The sequence below is a fragment of the Cladophialophora carrionii genome (genome assembly GCF_000365165.1).
Source record: "Cladophialophora carrionii CBS 160.54 unplaced genomic scaffold supercont1.2, whole genome shotgun sequence".
Lineage (NCBI taxonomy): Eukaryota > Fungi > Ascomycota > Eurotiomycetes > Chaetothyriales > Herpotrichiellaceae > Cladophialophora > Cladophialophora carrionii.
In genome coordinates this window covers 183,637-203,446 of record NW_008481827.1, presented here as the reverse complement: position 1 = coordinate 203,446, position 19,810 = coordinate 183,637, and the positions used below count along the sequence as shown (strand labels likewise).

General features: G+C 54.6%; 8 protein-coding genes across 8 annotated transcripts; 6 read left to right on the top strand and 2 right to left on the bottom strand.

Moving 5' to 3' along the window:
- Window positions 1-554: 554 nt before the first annotated feature.
- Window positions 555-2,755, top strand: G647_02137 (uncharacterized protein; the record flags this gene model as incomplete). The annotated part of the gene is made up of 2 exons (XM_008726488.1): window positions 555-701; window positions 752-2,755. 2 exons carry the CDS (start codon window positions 555-557, stop codon window positions 2,753-2,755), a joined length of 2,151 nt encoding a protein of 716 aa, XP_008724710.1.
- Window positions 2,756-4,800: 2,045 nt separating this feature from the next.
- On the top strand, window positions 4,801-6,812 carry G647_02136 (uncharacterized protein; the record flags this gene model as incomplete). Its single annotated transcript, XM_008726487.1, has 5 exons — window positions 4,801-4,952; window positions 5,008-5,088; window positions 5,159-5,205; window positions 5,268-5,505; window positions 5,567-6,812. 5 exons carry the CDS (start codon window positions 4,801-4,803, stop codon window positions 6,810-6,812), a joined length of 1,764 nt encoding a protein of 587 aa, XP_008724709.1.
- Window positions 6,813-7,740: 928 nt separating this feature from the next.
- On the top strand, window positions 7,741-8,511 carry G647_02135 (uncharacterized protein; the record flags this gene model as incomplete). The annotated part of the gene is made up of 1 exon (XM_008726486.1): window positions 7,741-8,511. One exon carries the CDS (start codon window positions 7,741-7,743, stop codon window positions 8,509-8,511), a length of 771 nt encoding a protein of 256 aa, XP_008724708.1.
- A 366-nt stretch (window positions 8,512-8,877) lies between these two features.
- G647_02134 (uncharacterized protein) lies at window positions 8,878-10,224 on the top strand (the record flags this gene model as incomplete). Its single annotated transcript, XM_008726485.1, has 4 exons — window positions 8,878-8,985; window positions 9,047-9,107; window positions 9,170-9,663; window positions 9,721-10,224. 4 exons carry the CDS (start codon window positions 8,878-8,880, stop codon window positions 10,222-10,224), a joined length of 1,167 nt encoding a protein of 388 aa, XP_008724707.1.
- Window positions 10,225-11,531: 1,307 nt separating this feature from the next.
- Window positions 11,532-13,766, bottom strand: G647_02133 (uncharacterized protein; the record flags this gene model as incomplete). The annotated part of the gene is made up of 1 exon (XM_008726484.1): window positions 11,532-13,766. The coding sequence occupies one exon, from the start codon at window positions 13,764-13,766 to the stop codon at window positions 11,532-11,534; it is 2,235 nt and encodes a 744-aa protein (XP_008724706.1).
- Window positions 13,767-14,152: 386 nt separating this feature from the next.
- On the top strand, window positions 14,153-15,316 carry G647_02132 (uncharacterized protein; the record flags this gene model as incomplete). Its single annotated transcript, XM_008726483.1, has 1 exon — window positions 14,153-15,316. The coding sequence occupies one exon, from the start codon at window positions 14,153-14,155 to the stop codon at window positions 15,314-15,316; it is 1,164 nt and encodes a 387-aa protein (XP_008724705.1).
- A 51-nt stretch (window positions 15,317-15,367) lies between these two features.
- G647_02131 (uncharacterized protein) lies at window positions 15,368-16,519 on the bottom strand (the record flags this gene model as incomplete). Its single annotated transcript, XM_008726482.1, has 2 exons — window positions 15,368-16,148; window positions 16,212-16,519. 2 exons carry the CDS (start codon window positions 16,517-16,519, stop codon window positions 15,368-15,370), a joined length of 1,089 nt encoding a protein of 362 aa, XP_008724704.1.
- Window positions 16,520-17,133: 614 nt separating this feature from the next.
- On the top strand, window positions 17,134-19,568 carry G647_02130 (5'/3'-nucleotidase SurE; the record flags this gene model as incomplete). The annotated part of the gene is made up of 4 exons (XM_008726481.1): window positions 17,134-17,145; window positions 17,195-18,051; window positions 18,108-18,167; window positions 18,239-19,568. 4 exons carry the CDS (start codon window positions 17,134-17,136, stop codon window positions 19,566-19,568), a joined length of 2,259 nt encoding a protein of 752 aa, XP_008724703.1.
- Window positions 19,569-19,810: the final 242 nt, after the last annotated feature.

Below are 19,810 nucleotides of genomic sequence, written 5' to 3'. Positions count from 1 at the left end.
GAAGTTAAACTGCATCTGGCACGTACACGCACGCCACACTTTTCCTATCCCTGAGTCTGACGCTTCGAGTCTCGACGCGTCTTGTCTCGACATATCCAGAAGCGATGCACATGCGAGCTGCAGGACGCAATTTCCGATACAAAGGAAGGCGTTCACTTGTCCAAAGTCTAAACACGCTGCTCATGTCACGTTCTACTGGGTGAGCGCCGACCACTAAATTGGATCGTACTTCACCTAATTGTCCGGCCACCCCTGCCTCGGCCTTTCAGATTTCCAGTCGACATCTGACTTCGTCCCGCTTTCCACTCGGATTCTTCCCTTGGGTCCGTGGCCGGCTAAGCGTAGAATCTTGTGTACCCACCGATCTATAGACGCCTCCGAATTTCAGGGGACTCCGTCATCACCGGTGGGCTGAAATGAAGTCCGTATCGATATCACCTAAATGGCCGATGGCGTCCTAGGCATTTCCCCCCTCATTGCGACCAAAAACGTCGTCCAACTGCTCGTCTTCCTGCTTCCGCCGCCACAACCAGAGCAGAAGACGACGTTACGAGATGGGTGTGCTACCGATGATCGACAGATTTCCTGCTCCGGCGAGGATCCAGCGACTCAGTGTGTTTGCCTTGGGCACAATTCTCATCGTTCTTCTCCTCGAGAACACACTCTTCCCGGAAGCTTCAGTCACCAGTCTTCACAGAAGGGTAGGTAGCCACCCGGATCTTCCACAGTTGATCGCGTTGACAAACGATAGGGTGACCGATCACGGTCCCAACACTACCAACAATGGGGTGCCTTTGAACCGATGTTAATCCCCGGATATGTCAACACGGGACTGCCCGGGAAGAGATCATGCGACACTCTGAAATACAACTCCACCGTCGGCGTGCAGCAGAGTTTCCACCTCAACGATGATATTCATCAAATCGCTGTGGCCCTCGACCAACACCCCGTCGTCGACTATCCCGATGAGATGATGAACGACCCCGAGATGGACATGAGAGATATTGTCGAGAAGACGTGGACGCGCCTGGCAGGATCGAGCGTGTGGCTACCCGAACAGAAAGTGTACTTGTCCGTGACCCGGGTCGTCTTCTCGCCATCCAGAACTCGAACGGTGCCCAAGATGAGTTTCCTCCGGGGTCAACTTTTCAATGAAGACTGGGACCACTTGACCAATCATACGATCACGTGGAGTGGCAAACAGTTCACGTTTCCCATGGTTTTCGACATACCAGCACAGTGGGAGGATCACGGGGGCATGTTTGGACCCGAAGACCCTCGTGTCCTCTTGGAGGAGGGTGTGGAGGATGCGGAGCCAGTCATCATCTTCAACATGGTCAGTAGGAAGTCCGACTGGAAGCGAGCAATGCACCTTTTCCGCCCGTTCTCCAAGGCCTCGACGATCCTCACCATCAAGGACACCGAACGAGCATATAACGAGAACAGCTGGGCACCATTCTTCATACCCGAACAAGAGCAGCAAACCTTGCTTGGCAAGATCCCCCTGCCGGTGCCGGGCGTCGTCCGCAAACCCAACGAATATATCCACTTCGTCTACAGCTTCAGACCTTTGCGCGTCTTGAAGTGTCATATGCGTTGTGGCGACTGCGAATTTGTGTACGAGCAGGACGTTCCAGATAAGGTCTTCAACAAGCACCACGACGAAGCCGGCAGTGTGCGTGGTGGTACAAACTTTGTCCCGGTCCCGATTCCGTCAAGCATGGACATCGACTCGAGGGTCCGAGTGTACGCAGCGTTTCCCCAAACGAACATTGCGAAATTTTGTGACGGGAACTTCTATCGACCAGAGTTTGCCGTCATGATCAACATTGGCAATCAATTCCAGCTTGCATTTGCTTCCGAGTCACTTGACTTTGGCGATTCCATCCTGGAGCTGGGTCCGGATGATGATCGGTGTGAGAAATCGCGCATTCTTACCCCTAATACCGTGGTCCGCTGGGACACAGGCAGTGGTCAGGATGTGATGACTGTGACCTTCAGCGTCAACGATGAGACCACTCAGGTGTCTCGCATCCGCGGCCTGCTGGGTTTCGTCCGCAACCTACCGCAGTTCAAGACGTTGCTCAAACGAGATGGTCTCCTGAAGGGTGCCGATGCCGACCTCGTGAGCATTCTGGCCTCGTGGGTCGGTGACGATATACGTGGCTGTCTCATCGAGTCGGCGGCAAACTACACTGGCATCACGATGGAGGATTCGGACCCCAGAGATGAAGGCCAAGAGATGGATCTGTCCAAGGAATTGATGCTCCGACTCAAACAGATCAAAGCAGAAGAGGCTGAACGTAACCGGGCGAAAGAGGCCGGTAGCGAGAGTAGCCCTGGCAATGAACCAGCCCTCCCCATCCTGGAACATCCCCCAGAAGAAGAGGAAGATGCCATCTTTCACCCAGAGCTCCTGGGAGAATTTGAAGACGTCGAAGGTCTCGCTGTCGAAGGCCTGGAAGATGAGGGTACAGAGGACGAAGACAAGGAGGACAATCCGAAGGAAGACGAACTCCCAAAAGGCGAAAAAGAGCAGGAAGATGACACCATAGAGCAGGAAAAGAACGACGTGGACGCAAAGGACGAGGCTCTGAAACCAGAAGGACTCGATCGCCTCGTAGGCGCGGCGGGAGCCGAGGACAAGGAGCAGCAGGAGAGGCAACCGCTGCATCCGCCCAAGGCCGCGCACAATCATGACAGCCACCACCACCGCTACCATAAACAGCAGAATTGGCGCCGCGCTTGGCCTTGAAGATACGACTGAGACGACACGCCCGGCGAATACGCTGCTGTGGCCGGAGCAAAATGCAGCAGCCTCGTCACCAGCGAGCCGCATACAAAGCAAGGCATTCGCTCACACACACACTCTCTCTCTCACTCACACACACCTGGTGTCGATGTGGAGACCCCTGCCCGTCGACGTGTGTTCCAGCCTCGTTCGCTCGTGCGTGGCTCTAGCTGGACGTGCCACTGGGAACCAAACGATTGGAGCCGCGAACGTCCTCGGACATACCTGCGGCGGTGGCTCTATAGTGTGTTCTTCGAGCGGACGCGTGCAAGCATTGGAATGTTGTGTACGGCGACGACTATTTCTCATGATCTATAGACTGCGACGATATAGAGAGCACGGGAGGGGAGGGACGGACAGGGAACAACACCATTCAGGACGAGGCCAGGTCAAAGAGAGCGACCAAGGTGGCTCGAGTATTGGTTATTTTTTTCTATCAGCGAGGAGTTGTCGGGCTTCTGAGGGATCTAATGAACTTGTCACTTGTCACGACACCAGATTCAGCTGGACTATTGGGAATAGGGACAGAAAGTATAGAAGGCTAGGGGCTAGATTCACGGCCACGTGAACAATGAGGAATGCGACGAGGGAAGTAAAGTCCTCGCGAACGAAGTGCCAGCAATCCCTGATCAAAGGGGGATACCAAAGGACGAGCACTCTACACTGCACACTGTACCTAGTATTTGATCTGACATTCGGAGCATTCGGATGTCGCCCTCACTCCGCGTTTTGCTCCCGTTGCTGACGCCATGCATGTGGGCAAGATCCCGCGTGGGTAGCCCGTGGGTTTGGTGCACGCGGCCGCACTACTGGGGTAGGGCACAGGCTTGACTCTGGCTGGCTCTGGGCACAATTGGTCTGGTCGGTAATTCCGATTCCTGGCACGCCGGTCTGGTCACAGTAACCGTGTGGCACGTCCGGATGAAGCACTTTCCTCCTGAACGAATTCTGATTTGTCGGTGTGTGTGTGCGCGCGCACTGGTTTCTGTCTGGTGGGCCCGAGCAGAAGAGCTTTTCTTCCAACTCTAATCGAGATGACTTCTCCCTGTTGATTCTTCCCGGACCGAGCTTCCACGAGAGCTGACTGAAGGGTTGACTGAAGGGTTGACCGAAGGCTGGGCCATCGGTGGACGCGGGGGACCGCAAGGCCAAGAAGTCATCCCCGCAACCCGCAGACCTTTGTTGCTTCCCGACTTCAAGTCCCGCGTCAAACGTGGCTGCGACGTCGAGTCTGGGCGCCGCTAGCACACTGCTTGACTTGTCGCGAGAGATGGGCACCAGCCGATTGCGGTAGCGTTCCGAAGCAATGGAGCCCAAGTGCTGCATGGGCCTGGATAGACTTTGGCGTGTGATTTCATGTGAGCCTGGAAAGACTTTGGCGTGGTGTACTCCGTACACAGTTCAGACGAATAACGTCTGCTGTATTTACGACGGATCTGTGTGGTGGACAATCAACCAGGCACCAGCAGGAATCAGGGCAAAGGTTCAACCGCAGCTGCGCCGTCGCCCGCCCACCAGTCACTTACGAGTCACTCACCAATCACTCACCAGTCAATCACCAGTCGCTCACCAGTCGCTCACCAGTCACTGGGTACTCACAGTCACCTGAACTGCACGCCTTTCTTCCGCACCAATCGACACCAATCTCAATGCGCTGACTCTGATCGCCCGCTCACGCGAAACCAACGTCCCGCTTCCATGGCCCGGTTTCACCACCAGGTCCAGGCTTCCGGTCGCCACAGCCTCGTCCCCGCGACCAGGTACACATCCGGGGATACGAGCCAAGCCGCTACTGTTACTCATCGCTGAGCAGCGGATCGCTATCGCTGCGGGTGTCATCCTCGAAGCCAGACCAGCCAACCGAGCAGAACGGTCCTGACGATCACCGAGGCTCCGTGGTAGCACCAGACTACTACTTAGATCGAGCGGCGGCCCCTCTCTCTCTGACAGATTTGTCTCAACAACGCTCACAAAGCAACTCACCTGTCTCACATCTCACCCTGCTCACGATGGCGTCAAGGGATCACAACGTCGAGGAGCGTCAAGTCAACCCCGCCGCTCGACAGTCGCTCCAGGATGAGGTGGCCATCGAAAAACAAGCGGCAATACATACTGAGAACTTTCATGAAGCCGCTGAGCGAGGCCACGTCGCCACTGACAAGTAAGTCAAGTGAAGGCGCGGCTGTGGGAGAGCTGCGAATTAACGCATCCATCAGATACGGCCATTCTCTCGTCACCTTCGATCCAGAGGCCGAACGGAAGCTTCGATGGAAGATCGACCTCTACGTCGTCCCCACGTGAGTCTTCGCGCAAGATCTCCATTGCTCGGTTCTCCGACGCAGCTCTTGAATGCTAACTTGACAACAGCGTTGCTCTGTTGTACCTCTTTTGCTTCATTGACCGGGCCAACATTGGTGAGTCTTCCCAGATCAAGCATTCCGATCTTACGGACAGACAATAACATGCGGTGCGACAGGCAACGCCAGACTCGCCGGCCTGGAGAAAGATCTCAACCTGAAAGGCTATGACTACAACACTCTGCTCTCCGTCTTTTACGTCAGCTATATCATCTTCGAGCTGCCCTGCAATATGGCCTGCAAATGGATGGGCCCCGGCTGGTTCATCCCGGCCACTTCACTCGCATTCGGCATCTTTTCAGTGTGTACGGCTTTTGTACACCACCTGGGGGCGGCCTGCGGTGTCCGCTTTCTGCTGTAAGGACCACTACTGATGAGACATCATTACCCCCGATCTTCTCCGCTAATACTGCTCCAGAGGGTTGGCCGAAGCCGGTATGCTCCCGGGAATCGCTTATTACATGTCACGATGGTACCGCCGCAGCGAACTGGCCTTCCGCTTGTCGCTCTACATCGTCATGGCACCCCTGGCGGGCGCATTCGGAGGTCTTCTGGCGTCCGCCATCCTCAAGCTCGACCACTTCGGCGGTCTGCACCAATGGAGAATGATCTTCGCCATTGAAGGCATCATCACCTGCGGGCTCGCGGTCATCAGCTTTTTCACCTTGACGGACCGCCCAGAAACCGCTCGCTGGCTCACTCAAGAAGAGAAGGACCTTGCAATCGCGCGAGTCAAGTCGGAGCGTGTCGCGACCTCGGAGGTGATTGACAAGATTGACACGCCCAAAATCATCCGCGGCATCATCAGCCCTGTCACGCTCTCAACATCATTCATCTTCCTGCTCGACAACATCACCGTGCAAGGCCTTGCCTTCTTCGCACCCACGATTGTCAAGACCATCTATCCGAACAATTCGGTCGTGTCACAACAACTGCACACTGTGCCACCCTATATCGTCGGAGCATTCTTCGTGCTCCTCCTCCCCTTCCTCTCGTGGCGCTTCGATAGACGCATCATCTTCTTCATCCTGTCGACGCCGATGATGATGGTGGGCTACATCATGTTTTTGGCGTCCTCCAACCCGCGTGTCCGCTATGGCGCCACATTCCTGATCGCGGCGGGTGCGTTCCCCTACGGTGCACTCTGCAACGCACAAGTCTCGGCCAACGTGGTCAGCGACACCGCCCGCTCCGCCGCGATTGGCGTGAATGTCATGTTTGGGAACGTCGGCGGCCTCATCTCGACCTGGAGTTTCTTGCCTTTCGACGGTCCGGATTACCACATCGGCAACGGATTGAATTTGGCCACCAGCTCGACCATCTTGCTCTGTTCTTTTCTGCTGTTGTTCTGGATGATGGCGGACAACAAGCGCAGGGACGGCAAGGATATTGACAGCGAGCTGGATGGGTTGTCGTTGAAACAAGTCCAGGACCTGGACTGGAAGCGTGAGTTCTTCCCTGCCGCGGTGAACACCTGCGCCGCCACTATTATTCTGTTCCTCCCATTCGCGCATGCTGACCGAGATTCGCAGATCCTGGATTCAGGTGGAAGCCGTAATGCAGATGGAACAGCAGAGGCACGAAAGAAAGTCAAACAGGCGGTTGTCGAAATCGAGAAGTATAGCTGTTGCACCAGAAGAAAATGGAAAGCGGCACAAGAATGACTATCCGTGTTTGAATCCAGCCTCATCTAGCAGACTTAAGCGGAAGTACATAGTCTGGCTTGCAGTCAACAGACTCGTGTGTTTCCTCTGACAATGCCCCCCTTTGTCGTTGAGCACTTCTTCAAGGGATTCTTCCGAGGAAGTCTACTGCTCGTGCAGCTGCAATGCCTTGGTTCTGAGGTGTCGTTTGGCTCTAATTAAACCCTCGTCGTCACGAAAACTGTTTTAGACATGAATCCGTCGCTCCAGGCTTCCAAGGTAGTGTGGCCTGTGCCCCCTGTGTGGCCTACCGCGCATAGCCCGCATGTTGGTTCGTCCTAATGATGATGGGAACCATGCTGCTCCTTCTGGAAAAGCTCAGGCACCGGAGAAACAGAACCTGGTTCTGACCGTTGTTGACAGTTCGCACGAATGGGCTGTGCAATTCTTAGAGAAAGCGCGGATCCATCTCCACTCCAACGCACGGGCTCTAGGCCCAATCAAAGCCGCAGATGTGGCAAGGCGATGCTCAATCGATCCTGCCTTCCATCACTAAGTAACTCAGCCGTGTTTTTGAATTGTGCAAAAAGTAGGTCTGTGGCTTTACTGGCGCGTACGCCTTATCTGGCTTTTAAACCTGGTGTGTGGTAGCGCCCCTAGTGGAATAGCTGCTTGACCTTGAGGATTATGACTGTTTACAGAACTCCGTGCCCTGAAAAGAAGAGGCCAACATGTCGAGATCCGGCACTGATTCCATGGCTGGGCAGAAGGGCACGATTCATTCAGCCTTGCCAGGCAGACGTGTTAAGTTACCGTTGAGTAAATGGATCCAGTATATAATCTAGGTATCTGACGGTGACTTGGTCGGGATGATCCTCTCGCAACCTAGCTGCTACCTGCTACCACGAGGAGTGAAACAGCGTAAGATAATTCCAAACCAACCGCGAGAATGCAGGCTGCTACGGACAATCCCCTCCTACGTGGATTGCTATCCTCAATTTCCCCGGGATGGTTTCAGAAATACAACGACGACGAGCCTCCAGCACCCGCTTCATCGGACGAGGCCGGCATACAGAGCCACGGCGGCCGGAGGGCCACCCTCGCCTCACTACCACCAGAGCTCCATCACATGATTGCCTCGCATCTGACTTACCCGGACCTCTTGTCGCTCAAGCTCACGGACAAATACTTCTCCGACCTGGTGACTCCCAAGCTCCACGTCAGAGCGCGCGTTCACTGGGTCCAGAGCCGGCACGCACAACGCCTCCCCGTGCCGATGAGCACGAAGCTGTCTTTCAGATCGGACGCCCTGTTCGTCGCAAACGCCGAGGTCAAGACAATCTTGAGGCGCAGGAGGCGGCACTTGGAATGCCTCGACTACGACCGGGACAGGGCCGACGGGAAGAAGACGTCCGAGAACCCTGCCATCGCTGCTTTGGACATGGACGGCGGGGCCATGCAGAACGCGCACGTCCTAGTCAAGGCGTCGGAGAGGATCCGGCCTTCGGGGAGCAAAGCCTGCCTGGTCACCGGGGAAGAGGTTTGCCCTAGGGTCAGGGAGACGGAACTGGCCAAGCAGCGGTACGAGGGCAGTGTGATGGGCAAGTTGTGCGCGAATGGGCGACAAGTCGCGTGGTGTGCAAGAGTAGCTTGGTGGTGGTTGGAAGGATGGTGGCAAGCCATCATTCGATCTCTGAGGCGGCGACGTCAGGAAGCATGAGACGGTACTCGTATCTTGGATCAGCATTAATCACACACACACACCCACACACACACAAATTCTAGACCATAATGATTTGAAAATGCATTCGGCACTTGCGCGTAGCGAGACTGAATTGGTTGGTACCTGAGTTGCAGGTGAAAAGTCCGGAATCTTATCTTATCGCAAGGCTGAACCCGTTGCCTGGGGCGATCACAGCCTTGTCAACAATCGGTCAATTCAAACGCCGAGGCAAGCGACCGAGTCGCGCAGGTGGCAGTGACAGTGACTGTGACAGGGATGCATATCAAAACGCTGGCGACGTTACCGTCAGTTACATGGTCCACGTTCCGGCTCATGCATGCTTGATGCCCTATAGATATCAGCATGGCCTTCCTGTTCGGCGGTCGAGGGCGACAGAAACAGCCTGCGGAAATCGCCAGGTCATTAAAGGATCTCCTCGTCAAACTGCACGAGCCCAATCCAAGCCCAAAGGTGAGGAGGGGACTTTTCTGGAACATGTGCGCACGAACTCGAGATTGACGTGCCCCTGCAGATTGAAGAAGATGTCGCGAAACATATGTCGCAGATGAAGTTGATTGTCCAGGGAACACCAGGTTCGAACCAGCCTCTGTCGGTCGCATGTCCATCCATGACACTAATGGCGCCGCCGGTGCAGAAGTCGAATGCAGCCCCGAACAGGTACACCAGCTCGTGCAGTGCATCATCCAAGAAGACATCCTGTTTGAACTGGTGCGGTCGATTCGGTTGCTACCCTTCGAAGCGCGGAAAGACGCTCAAATCATCTTCTCGCACATCCTTCGCTACAAGACCTCCTCGACCCCATCCTCACCACAGTCTGGCGGCCAGGAACCGTCAGCGGTCACATACCTGGTGTCTCAGAGACCAGAGATCATCGTCGAGCTATGTCGCGGTTACGAGTTCCCCCAGTCTGCAATGCCCTGCGGGACGATCCTACGACAAGCACTGGCACATGAGACAATCGCCGCAGTCATCTTATACGACGAGTCACAGCCAGGAGAAAAGGCGGTCCAGCTGAAAGATGTGGACGTGAGCCGCAAACAGTCAGGCACCGGCGTGTTCTGGAGCTTCTTCGACTGGATCAACAAGGGCAGTTTTGAAGTCAGCGCCGACGCCTTTACGACGTTCAGGGTATGTTACCACCTCGTCCATCAGCGGCATTCGGCCACAACTGACCACCCAGTGCAGGAGATCCTCACCAAACACAAACAGCTGGTCTCGCAGTATCTCACGACAAACTACAGCCTCTTCTTCACCCAACACTATAACCCGACCCTGCTCCTCTCTCCTTCCTACGTCACAAAGCGGCAGTCTATCAAACTCCTCGGCGAGTTGCTCCTCCATCGATCCAACTACACCATCATGACTCAATTCGTGTCCTCGGCCGACCACCTCAAACTCACCATGACGTTACTCAAGGACGATCGAAAAATGGTCCAGTACGAGGCGTTCCACGTGTTCAAGGTCTTCGTCGCGAACCCCAACAAGAGTGACGAAGTTAAGCGCATCCTGGTGCGGAACCGTGCGAGATTGTTGAAATTCTTGCCCACCTTCCTGGAGGGTCGCACCGATGATGACCAGTTTCTGGACGAGAAGAGTTTCCTGGTCAGGCAGATTGAGAACTTGCCCGACGAAGAGACCCTGCTGAGGGAACAGCAGGACAACAACAGTCAGGTGAGAGTCGGTGCATAGGATGCAGCTATATTGCGCTGGTGGAGGTGACAGCGTGACAGGAGTGCCGTGACGCGATGAGGGATGATTAGAGCCCGCCACGCTCTCTCATCTCACTCTTACCGTCACGGTGCCTGGTCGTTGGGAGGGTGTGTTGCAATGGGTGATGGAGTCCTTGAACTCTGGTGCGTCTGGATTGTGCGTTGCTCTTTGTAGTGAGTGAGCACAAGAGAGCTTTACATGGACTGCGGCATGTTTGGGGGGCAGGCCCAGTGCTATTGTCACGATACGATGCATTGATTGATACACGAGGACACTTGCATTTACTAGGTACTGAACTATACCTATGTTCTCTTTCCTTTGCCTGCGCTTGCTGAGACAATACGGCGAGGCGTACGGAACGGTGATGGGTACGAACGATAACATACGAATCAACGGATGAAGTTCCAACTGCCCTTGAGTGAAGTATGTCCTGTCATTAAGGCATTCCGTACCCATTCCTGCAAGCTGCCTACCTAGGGTAACTCACAGGCTTGTTCGGTCGCACACCATTGGGCATACGTACCCCGTTTGTATCAATGCATGGCCTTGATAACTTTCCGCACCTTTGCCCGCATTGTCCTTTTCCTTGCACTCCTGTCGGTTGCGCCGGGCTGGGCCTCTCTCTATACATGCAAGGGACTGTACGTCCAGTTTCTACCTACCTACAGTAGGTACATACATACCTGAGGTACTGTACCTAGTACCGGTGTCCCGTGTTGAAGGGACTCCGGAACCGTACGTATGAGAGACTCACTACTGTACCCAAGGTAGGTACTGTACATAAGGTACATACCGAGACACTGTTGCCGCAGCTAGATTTCATAAAAAGGGGCAGGGACGCAGCCAATCTTCTTTCTTCTCCCTCAAACGGCATACGGCATACTAAATACTACATACTACATACTACATACGGTGCTCCGTAGGCAGTGTGCCTTTCAATGTTACGGCTACGGCTACGGTCACGGCTACGGCTACGGCGACGGCACGGGTGGTATGTATGTACCTGACTCGACTGAGCTTGCACTGTGCAGTAAGAAGCCTTCTCCCTAGCCCGAGTCAGTCCATCTCGGTATGGGCTCAGGACTCAATACTCAAGTCAGACGTAGAGCCTTGCAGATTTGACTGAGCGTGGAGGCGGGAGTGAGTCGCATACTTGGGAGCGTCACAATCGTTCGTGTATGTCATTAAAGTGCAGAGGCTCATCCACCGTATCCAATACTGTATGCCAACACCGTCATCAATCCAAGCAAGCAAGCAAGCAAGCAAGCACATCGCTGCTTGCCGGCTCAAAACACGTCTTCCTTCTTTGCCGGCCCTTCCTGGGCCTCCAGCGTCATGTTGTCCAACTCGTCACCCAGCAACTCTACCTCGACCTCTTCCCCTACCCAGCCCTCAAACTCCTCCAACCCTTTCTGCACGTGGACCTTGAACCGAATCACATCCTCCAGTAGCCGCTCGATGCCGCCGTGCAGCTCCTCCCGCACCCGTGCACTTTCCTCCCGCATATACTCGTATGCAATATGAACTTCCATCTCCCTCTGCTCCAGCTCCACAACACCCCGGGCCAACCCTTCTCTCATGCGGCTCAGTTCCTTCTCGAGCTTCTCAATCGCGCTGGTCTGCTGCGTGTGCTGCGTCGTCCCGTTCTCCTTGAGCACGCCATACAACCTCCCAGCCTCGTTGACCCGGTAATTCAAGTTGTCAATTTCGGTGTTCTTCTCATGGAGCGCTTCGGAAATGTTGTCCAAGAAGTCCCGCGCGTTGAGATCTGACTCCGACAGGGCTTTTCTGCGCTCGTTGATTTCCTTGCGCAGAGATATGAACGCGTTGCGAACGGTGCCCCGAAGGTCAAGGTTCAGGAGATGGGAGGGAGAATAGCCCGTGTTGGTGTCGGCGAGGAGGCGATCGGATTCCACTGGCGATGCGCGACTGCGGCGAGGTTGGGAAGTTGAAGATGAGAAATTGTCCGACGAGAGATTGAGGCTGAGTTCGTAGTCCTGGCCTTTCGCGTTGACTGCTGTCGATGGGATCACCGACATCTGATAGCCCAAGCTGTTGTAGCGTTTGATGGTTGCCTCGAGCTCTTCGAGTTTGCGGGCCGTTTCGGTCTCCTTTTCCAGGACTCTTTTGTTCACTTCGTCGAGAGTGACGAGTGCGTCTTCGTGGGATTTGGCGAGTCGTTCGCGTTCGGTGTTCATCCGGTCGATGTCTTGGATGTTCAATCCCTGTCGGTCCACGCTATGTTGCAGCGCCTGGCGTTCTTGCTCGACGACGGCCAGGTCTGCTTCGACTTTCTGAATTTCCACGTCGAGGATTTTTATGCGTGAGTCGTACTTTTCGATCTTGGCTTGCACATTGGCATTATACTCTTCGAACTTCTTTTTGTCATCTTCCAGAATCTTGAAGTGCTTATCCAATTTCGCAATGTCGGGTGCATTTCGCTCGAATTCGTCGACTTGTGCTTTCAAGGCTTCATGTTCTGCTTCGAAAAGTTTCAACTCTTCGGCGTGCTTGGCATTGGCGCGTTCAAACTCTTCGTTTAGAGCCTGAATATGCGGCTGCAGCGCGGCATCCTCGCTTTCCTCATCGTCCTCGGGCCCCATCTGGAGCCAGTCTTGATAGGCGCCGAACAGGAAGCGGAATACTATGCGATCGCTGGCCACGTCAACGCCGGCCTCGGCACATGCATCATCGTATGCGCCCCGTGTGAAGTTGTCTAACATCTGAGCGAGCTGCATCATCCAATGCAGCAGACCCAGGAAGCGGGGCCAGTTCTGTCCTCCTACAGCGACCAGATGAGACTTCGTAATGTCTCGTTCATAGGGGTATCTGAGCTGCTTCATGATGGGCGGAACCTCGACATCTATGCTCTTCTGGAATTTGTAGCCTGGGTCAATTCGTCTGTACAACCACTGGAACATGAACGTGAAATCCTTCTGTGTTGGTGATTTGACTGAATTCTGGGTTAACGAGTGCTTCATTTCGAGCTCGAAATTGTTCTGAGTCAGGTAATCAAGCAGTTCTTGACTGAGACGCGCCCTGTACGAGCCATCCCGGAGAGGTCGGGGGTCCTTCGGAGCGCCGGCAGCTGGCGGTGGTTGCGAGAAGAATGACTGGTGCACGGCCGGCGCATGGCCGGCAGGACGGGAGAAGATGCTGCTTCTCCTCTGCAGACTCTGAGACGCCGGTGTTTGTGAGCCAAATAACTGGTTTGGCGCAAGACTTTGCCGGCCAGTATGTTGATTAGCGAATATGTTGACTGAAGTAGATCTCCGTGCTGTTGACATGCCCATATCTGCCAAGTTCCCTCCGGAGGATGATCGATGGAACACAGGCTGCGCAGGACGCTGAATGCTGTGGTTGATTGAGGTCGACCGGACATGCTGCGCGGTGTGAAATTCGGCGCTTGAGGAAGCCCGCTTGACGGTGGAAGCCGGCTGAGGGATGGCTGAGAGATTCGTGATATTTCCGAGAGTCTCGCGCGGGCGACGGACACTGAAGAGACCAGGCGGCTGCGACATGATGGCTGCGAGGCGAGGGTGGTGGTGTCAGGGTTCTGCGATGAGTTGTAGTCGCAGGCTGAGGTTGAGGGCGCGGTCTTTTGCGAGGCCAAACAAAGCCATCGCGAGAGCCGTAACCACGGCAGCTGGTGCTACGGCGGATCAGAAGCACACTGGGCAAGCGTTCGCTAGGCCTATCTGGGACTGGTGGCTGGTACTGCCAACCAAAGGCACTCGAAGCGCACACCGAGGCTCAACTCATTGACAAATGGATGGCTGGTCTCATCTATCAACCACTTCCAGCAGCCATTTCCATCTCTCATAATCCCCTCTTCTGTTCTGTTGCGTAGGGCAGAAGTTAGAATGGGCGCTGAATAAGCCCGGTTTCTCGACTGACTTGCGCCAATATGGCACCCCGCGAAGACTTGGTCGCCTCGGCCGTGGTGTTCCTGCAGGACCCGTCCGTTGCCTCAGCTCCAGTCGAAAAGCGAATCGAATTCCTCAAATCCAAAAACCTCACACAGGAAGAGATTGATCTTTCGCTGGCTCGGGTCGCCGGAGATGCGGGCCAGCAGCTTCCACCTCCGCAAAATGCACCCTACTATCCTGCTCCTGCACGGGGACCCCCAGGCCCGCGCTACCCATACCCATACAACCCCTACGGAGAATGGCAGCAGCCTCCGCCGCCGGAACCGCCTCGACGAGACTGGCGAGACTGGTTCATTATGGCGACCGTAGTTGGTGGAGCCAGCTACGGATTGTACACCCTGGCTCAGAGATACATCAAACCATTAATAGCGCCGCCAACACCACCCCAGTTGGAACAAGATAAGGCCGCAATCGACGAGCAATTCAACAAAGCATTCGCCTTGCTGGACACACTATCCTCAGATACCGCTGCTCTGAAAGATGCCGAAGAAGCCCGTACTCAGCGCCTCGACACCGCAATCACCGACATTGAAACCATTGTCGCGGAATTGAAAGCCGCCAATATGCGCCGTGAGGACGATGCCCGCAGAATGGAAACGGAGATAAGAACCATGAAGGACAGCCTGCCTCGATCCATTGATAGCGTTAGAGATGCAAGCGAAAGACAGCTCAAGGAGCTGAGCACTGAGTTGGCCAGTCTGAAAGCGCTCATGGGTAATCGGCTCGGAAGCGCCTCCTTCAGTCCTGCAGGACAGGGAATCGCAAGGACTCAGCCAGGCACATTTCCAGGACCGGGTGCGTCAGCTTCGACCGGCGCAGCCGCGACATCGACCACCGAGAATGCCACAGGAAACAGTGCTGGCAACCCGCCTAGGCCTACACCGAGCTACACCGCTTCAGCGTCAGCAGTCCCTACATCCTCGTCAGTGTCAACTACCAGGCCAGCGTCAACCACTTCATTCGGCAGCTCAGGCAACAAAGCAGCCATTCCGGCCTGGCAGATGGCGGCCGCAAACAAGGCCAAGGATATCAACGGGCCCAGTCCTGCGGCTGCAAGTCATAACTCCAATGTTCCGGTCACGAATGTGCCTTCTCAACAGGCCGATGGTGCCGAGGCCGTTGCAGCACTCAATGCGAGCTAGTTCTGTATCTGTTCATATATATTCTATAATGAAAACCCGCTTCCGGCCTCGTCACCCGTCTCTGTTGTCGCCGCCGCCGCCAAACCGTTGCCGTGCAATCTCTCGGAACAGACTCATCGTCTTCTCCTCCCGTTCCTTCGCAGCCTGCAACCGGGCCTCCAGCTCCGCACGTCTCGCCCGCAGAATCTCCTCCTTCCTCGTTTCCCGCTCGTTTTTCTTCCTCTGGTTCTCCATCTTCATCCGCTTCAAGTTGCCGAGACTGTCCTCGTCGCCCATGACATCTGAGTCCCGTAGGTCTACGTCACCGGCTGCTTCTTTACCTGCGGCGAACGCACGGTTGGAGTCGGCCTTTTCGCGTTTCTTTTCGAGTTGCCGTTCGCGTGTGCCAGCCTCGGCCCGCGGTACCAGCTCGTCCAGTCTCTCCTTCTGCTGTTTCCTGTCGATTTGGCGATCTTGGCGGATGCCTTCGATATATCGGTTTTTCGCCGAGGTGGCATCCTCGAGGGAATGCTCGTCTCGGGCGCGAAGGTCCGTCAGAGAAGGGATCGTGGGACCCGGGTCTTTTGACACCGTGTTGGCATGATTCCGAGCTCCACCATGATCATTGTACGACGCAATGGATGTGGATGTCGGCAGAGAAGGCCCATAGTCGTCATCCGACGCAGTATTGTCGGCGCCGTCGTAATCGTCTCGAGGATCTCGCTCCTGGCCCGACGGTCTCGCATCTGGCCGATCGACCCCCGATTGCGCCGTAGCATCGCTCTGGGCTGATGTATTTGCCTTCTCTAGTGTCTTTGGATCATACCATCCTTCAGCCAACTCTCCACGGTTCCTGCCATGTTAGCCAGCCTGCAAAAGCACCATTCAGGCAACGGGAACTGTACGTGATGCCTACCATTTCCCGACAAAGCTTTTCCACCGTCCTCTAAGTTCTTTGTCTTCCAAGTCTTCGAGAATAATGCCTTTCTGGATGTCAAGGTATAGTGCGAAGAGAGGGGTGTAGGTTGTCAGGTCGTGCCGGGAGAGATAACGGGCATTGTAAGGAAGAGGCTTTGACCGCGGGGAGGTGGGTGCGGGTGACTGGGCGCGCTTGTGGTGGTGTTGGCGAGCAGACCGCGAGCGATGGTGAGATTGGTGGCGATTGTCGGAGTGGGCATCGCGGTAGGGTGAGCGCGAGCGACTGCTGCGGTGCCTGTCTGGCATTGTCCTTGATGGGCTGCCTGGATGAAAACAGCCTGGAGCATGATATCGTTCCTCTGGCCCGTGGCAGCGAATCCTGGATATGATGTGACTTCACCCTCAGTATAATGTTGCCGCTTTACACATACGATGCCAGATGAACCCCATGTGCCACTGCGCGCTCAGGGCTCGAAGTTCTGGGGAGTTGCAAGAAGGCTCGTAGCAACTTTACGCTCTTATGTCCCAGCGCCTCAGCGGGCAGGATTCTCTCCCTCATCTCAATACCCACTTCTCCTATAAGTGCTCCTCATCTGCGTTGCGAAGGGCACGCGGTCCAGCCCACTAATAACGATCACGATCTTGTCCTCGTAGATTCAATGCGATACTGACATCAGACTGATCTGCTTGCCCGAAACTGATACAAGATCGTTTGCGTGGCCAACCTGTCGCCTACGCCATGTCCCGACAAGTGAGCTCAACAACGAGCCAGCGTTTAGAGCAGCGGGCTACGCGCCAAGCTTCTTAATGTATCGATCTCGAGAAGTTTTCGTTTGCAGCGCTTGAATTACCCCTCATAGTCTCTTGCTGTATAGACATCTTTCCGCTTCTGTTCGCATAGACATAGACAAGCCGTCAACATGCATATTCTTGTGGGTGTCCCGAAGTTGATTGCCAGAGTGGTAAGCTCACTTGACCCAGGTTGTGAATGACGACGGTCCTCCGTCGAATCAATCATCACCATATGTTCATTCGCTGGTATCCACACTTCAAGATGCCGGCCATATCGTCTCCGTCGTCTTGCCGCACGTTCAAAGATCCTGGATTGGGAAGGCTCATATCGTCGGTCAGACCTTGACCCCGACCTACTTTCGCCCCGGCAGCATCCTCAAGGATGACGGCATTACCTCGGATCGTCCCTTTGATGATGGAGGGGAAGAATGGATTCTGATAGACGGCACCCCGGCTTCATGCGCTCACATTGGTCTCCATCACATGTTCAAGGACAGAGGTCCGATCGACCTTGTAGTCAGCGGTCCCAACTACGGACGCAACACCACTGCTGTGTTTGCCCTCTCCAGTGGAACCATCGGTGGTGCAATGGAAGCTGCGATGAATGGCGTCAAGGGAGTCGCCTTGTCTTACGCTTTTGATTCCAGGGAACATGATCTTGAAGTCATTTCCGAGGCATCCAAGCTGAGCACCCGACTTATAGAAAAACTGGTCAAAGAGTGGCCGAACGACGTACATTTGTACAGTATCAATGTTCCTCTCCACAAAGGAGTCACGAACAATAAGATCGTGTACACCGAGATGATACAAAACCGTTGGATTGGTGGCAGCTCATTTACAGAATTGCCCGAAGAGGCTGACGACAATAACCCTAATGAGGAAGAACAGATGATCCGCGAGACCGGCGAAGTCAACGGGGACGGTGCCACGGTTACGAGGAGGGCACATCGCAAGTTCAAATGGTCACCGAACTTCGCAGCCGTCCGGAAATCTGTCCTCGATGCTGGCAAAGGTGACGGCTGGGAAGTGCTACAAGGGAACGTCACGTAAGTCCTTGATCACGGAAATGGAAACACTACAGTATATTGACTGATGAGTATAGTGTGACTCCATTGGTTGCAAATTTCTGGCATCTGCCCCATTACACTGGAGAAATCAAGCTGTGAGTAAGTTGACCATGGACGTTCCCGGCTGCTTCGGATGCATACATGAACTAAGTTGACCGATCTTCAGAGACGATCTTGCCGCGACCTCGATAGACCATGCAGAGAATTCTCCTACAGCTCCCATCTATGCACTGGTTGACTATCCAGACGCATATGTACAACCTCTGATCCTGGCTTCCATGAACCAGTTGAGGCCTACCGCTGTCCAGCTTTTGTCTTCCATCAGTCATCTACCTCATCCCCAACATCGTGTCTTGCAGTTCACTGCATATGAAGCAATAGACTTCGAGCATGCAATGCAACATCCTCAGACCTCGCTCGTATGCGCATATGTCATCCGTAAGGCCCTCATTCGCAAGCATTATCTATCCAACACTGTTTCAACTTGGCTAGTCAAGCACCCTGAAAGCATCTTGGCAAAGCATTTCAAGTCCTCCGCTCATTTCGAACTTGACTATGCAGAGTTTCTGGACGAAGCATTAGTGGATGCATGGGACTTGAATGAGAGTATGGCGGAGAACGAGCGAAAGGATTCTACTGAACAAAAGCAGTGGTGGATCCTGAAGCCTGGGATGAGTGATGGTGGCAACGGCATCCGGCTCTTCTCGAGTTTGGAGGAACTTCAAGCTATTTTCGAAGAGTGGGAAGAGGGCATGCCTGACCCCGACCACGGCACTGAAGAGCCAGACGGAGACGACTCATCCGGCTCTCCTTCTATGAGCAAACAAGGCGGTATCACCGATGGTAACGCAATGACGTCTCAGCTTAGACACTTCATCGCCCAACCTTACATCGATCCGCCCTTGCTATTGGAATCGTACGGGAATCGAAAGTTTCACATCCGAACATATGTTCTGGCGGTCGGGGCACTCAAGGTTTACGTCTACAGGGAGATGCTTGCCTTGTTTGCGGCCAAGGAGTATGAATCGCCTGCGTCCAATATGGACCCGGACATGCTTGACCTTGCACAACATCTGACAAATACCTGCTTCCAAGCTGAAGCGACCAAGGAGTCTTCTGTCTACCGGTACTGGGATCTGAACTCGGGCGGAATGCGACCTAACTGGAAGGAGGACGTCTTCTGCCAGATATGCGACATAACCGGTGCGGTGTTCGAGGCTGCAGCCCGTGAACAGATGATACACTTCCAAGCACTCCCGAATGCATTCGAGATTTTCGGCGTGGACTTCCTAGTGGACAGTGATTATAATGCTTGGCTGCTGGAACTCAATGCGTACCCCGACTTCAAGCAGACGGGTCGGGACTTGCAGGATGCGGTGGTCGGTGGCCTTTTCGCAGAGGTCACAAAGAATGCCATTGCGCCATTCTTCGGGCTTGCCTCCTCGGGGAGTATGCAGATGCCGCTTGTTCGGTCTATCAATCTAGGCCGGGGATGACAGGCAGTGGCAACGAGATCAAGCGGCCCACTTCGTCGCTCATTGACACGCACACTCTGATCGACGGGCCTTCCGCCAGCCCTTGGACGATGCTGTGTCACCCGAGTTGGAGCTGCAACCTGCAAGCACTTCACCATGTCCAGACGACTGCGGATGCAGCGCGACAATAGTCTTCCTGCAGCACACTCTTTCCGGCTTATTTGATCCGTTGTTCCTTGCAATCACTACAGGCCCAATTCGCA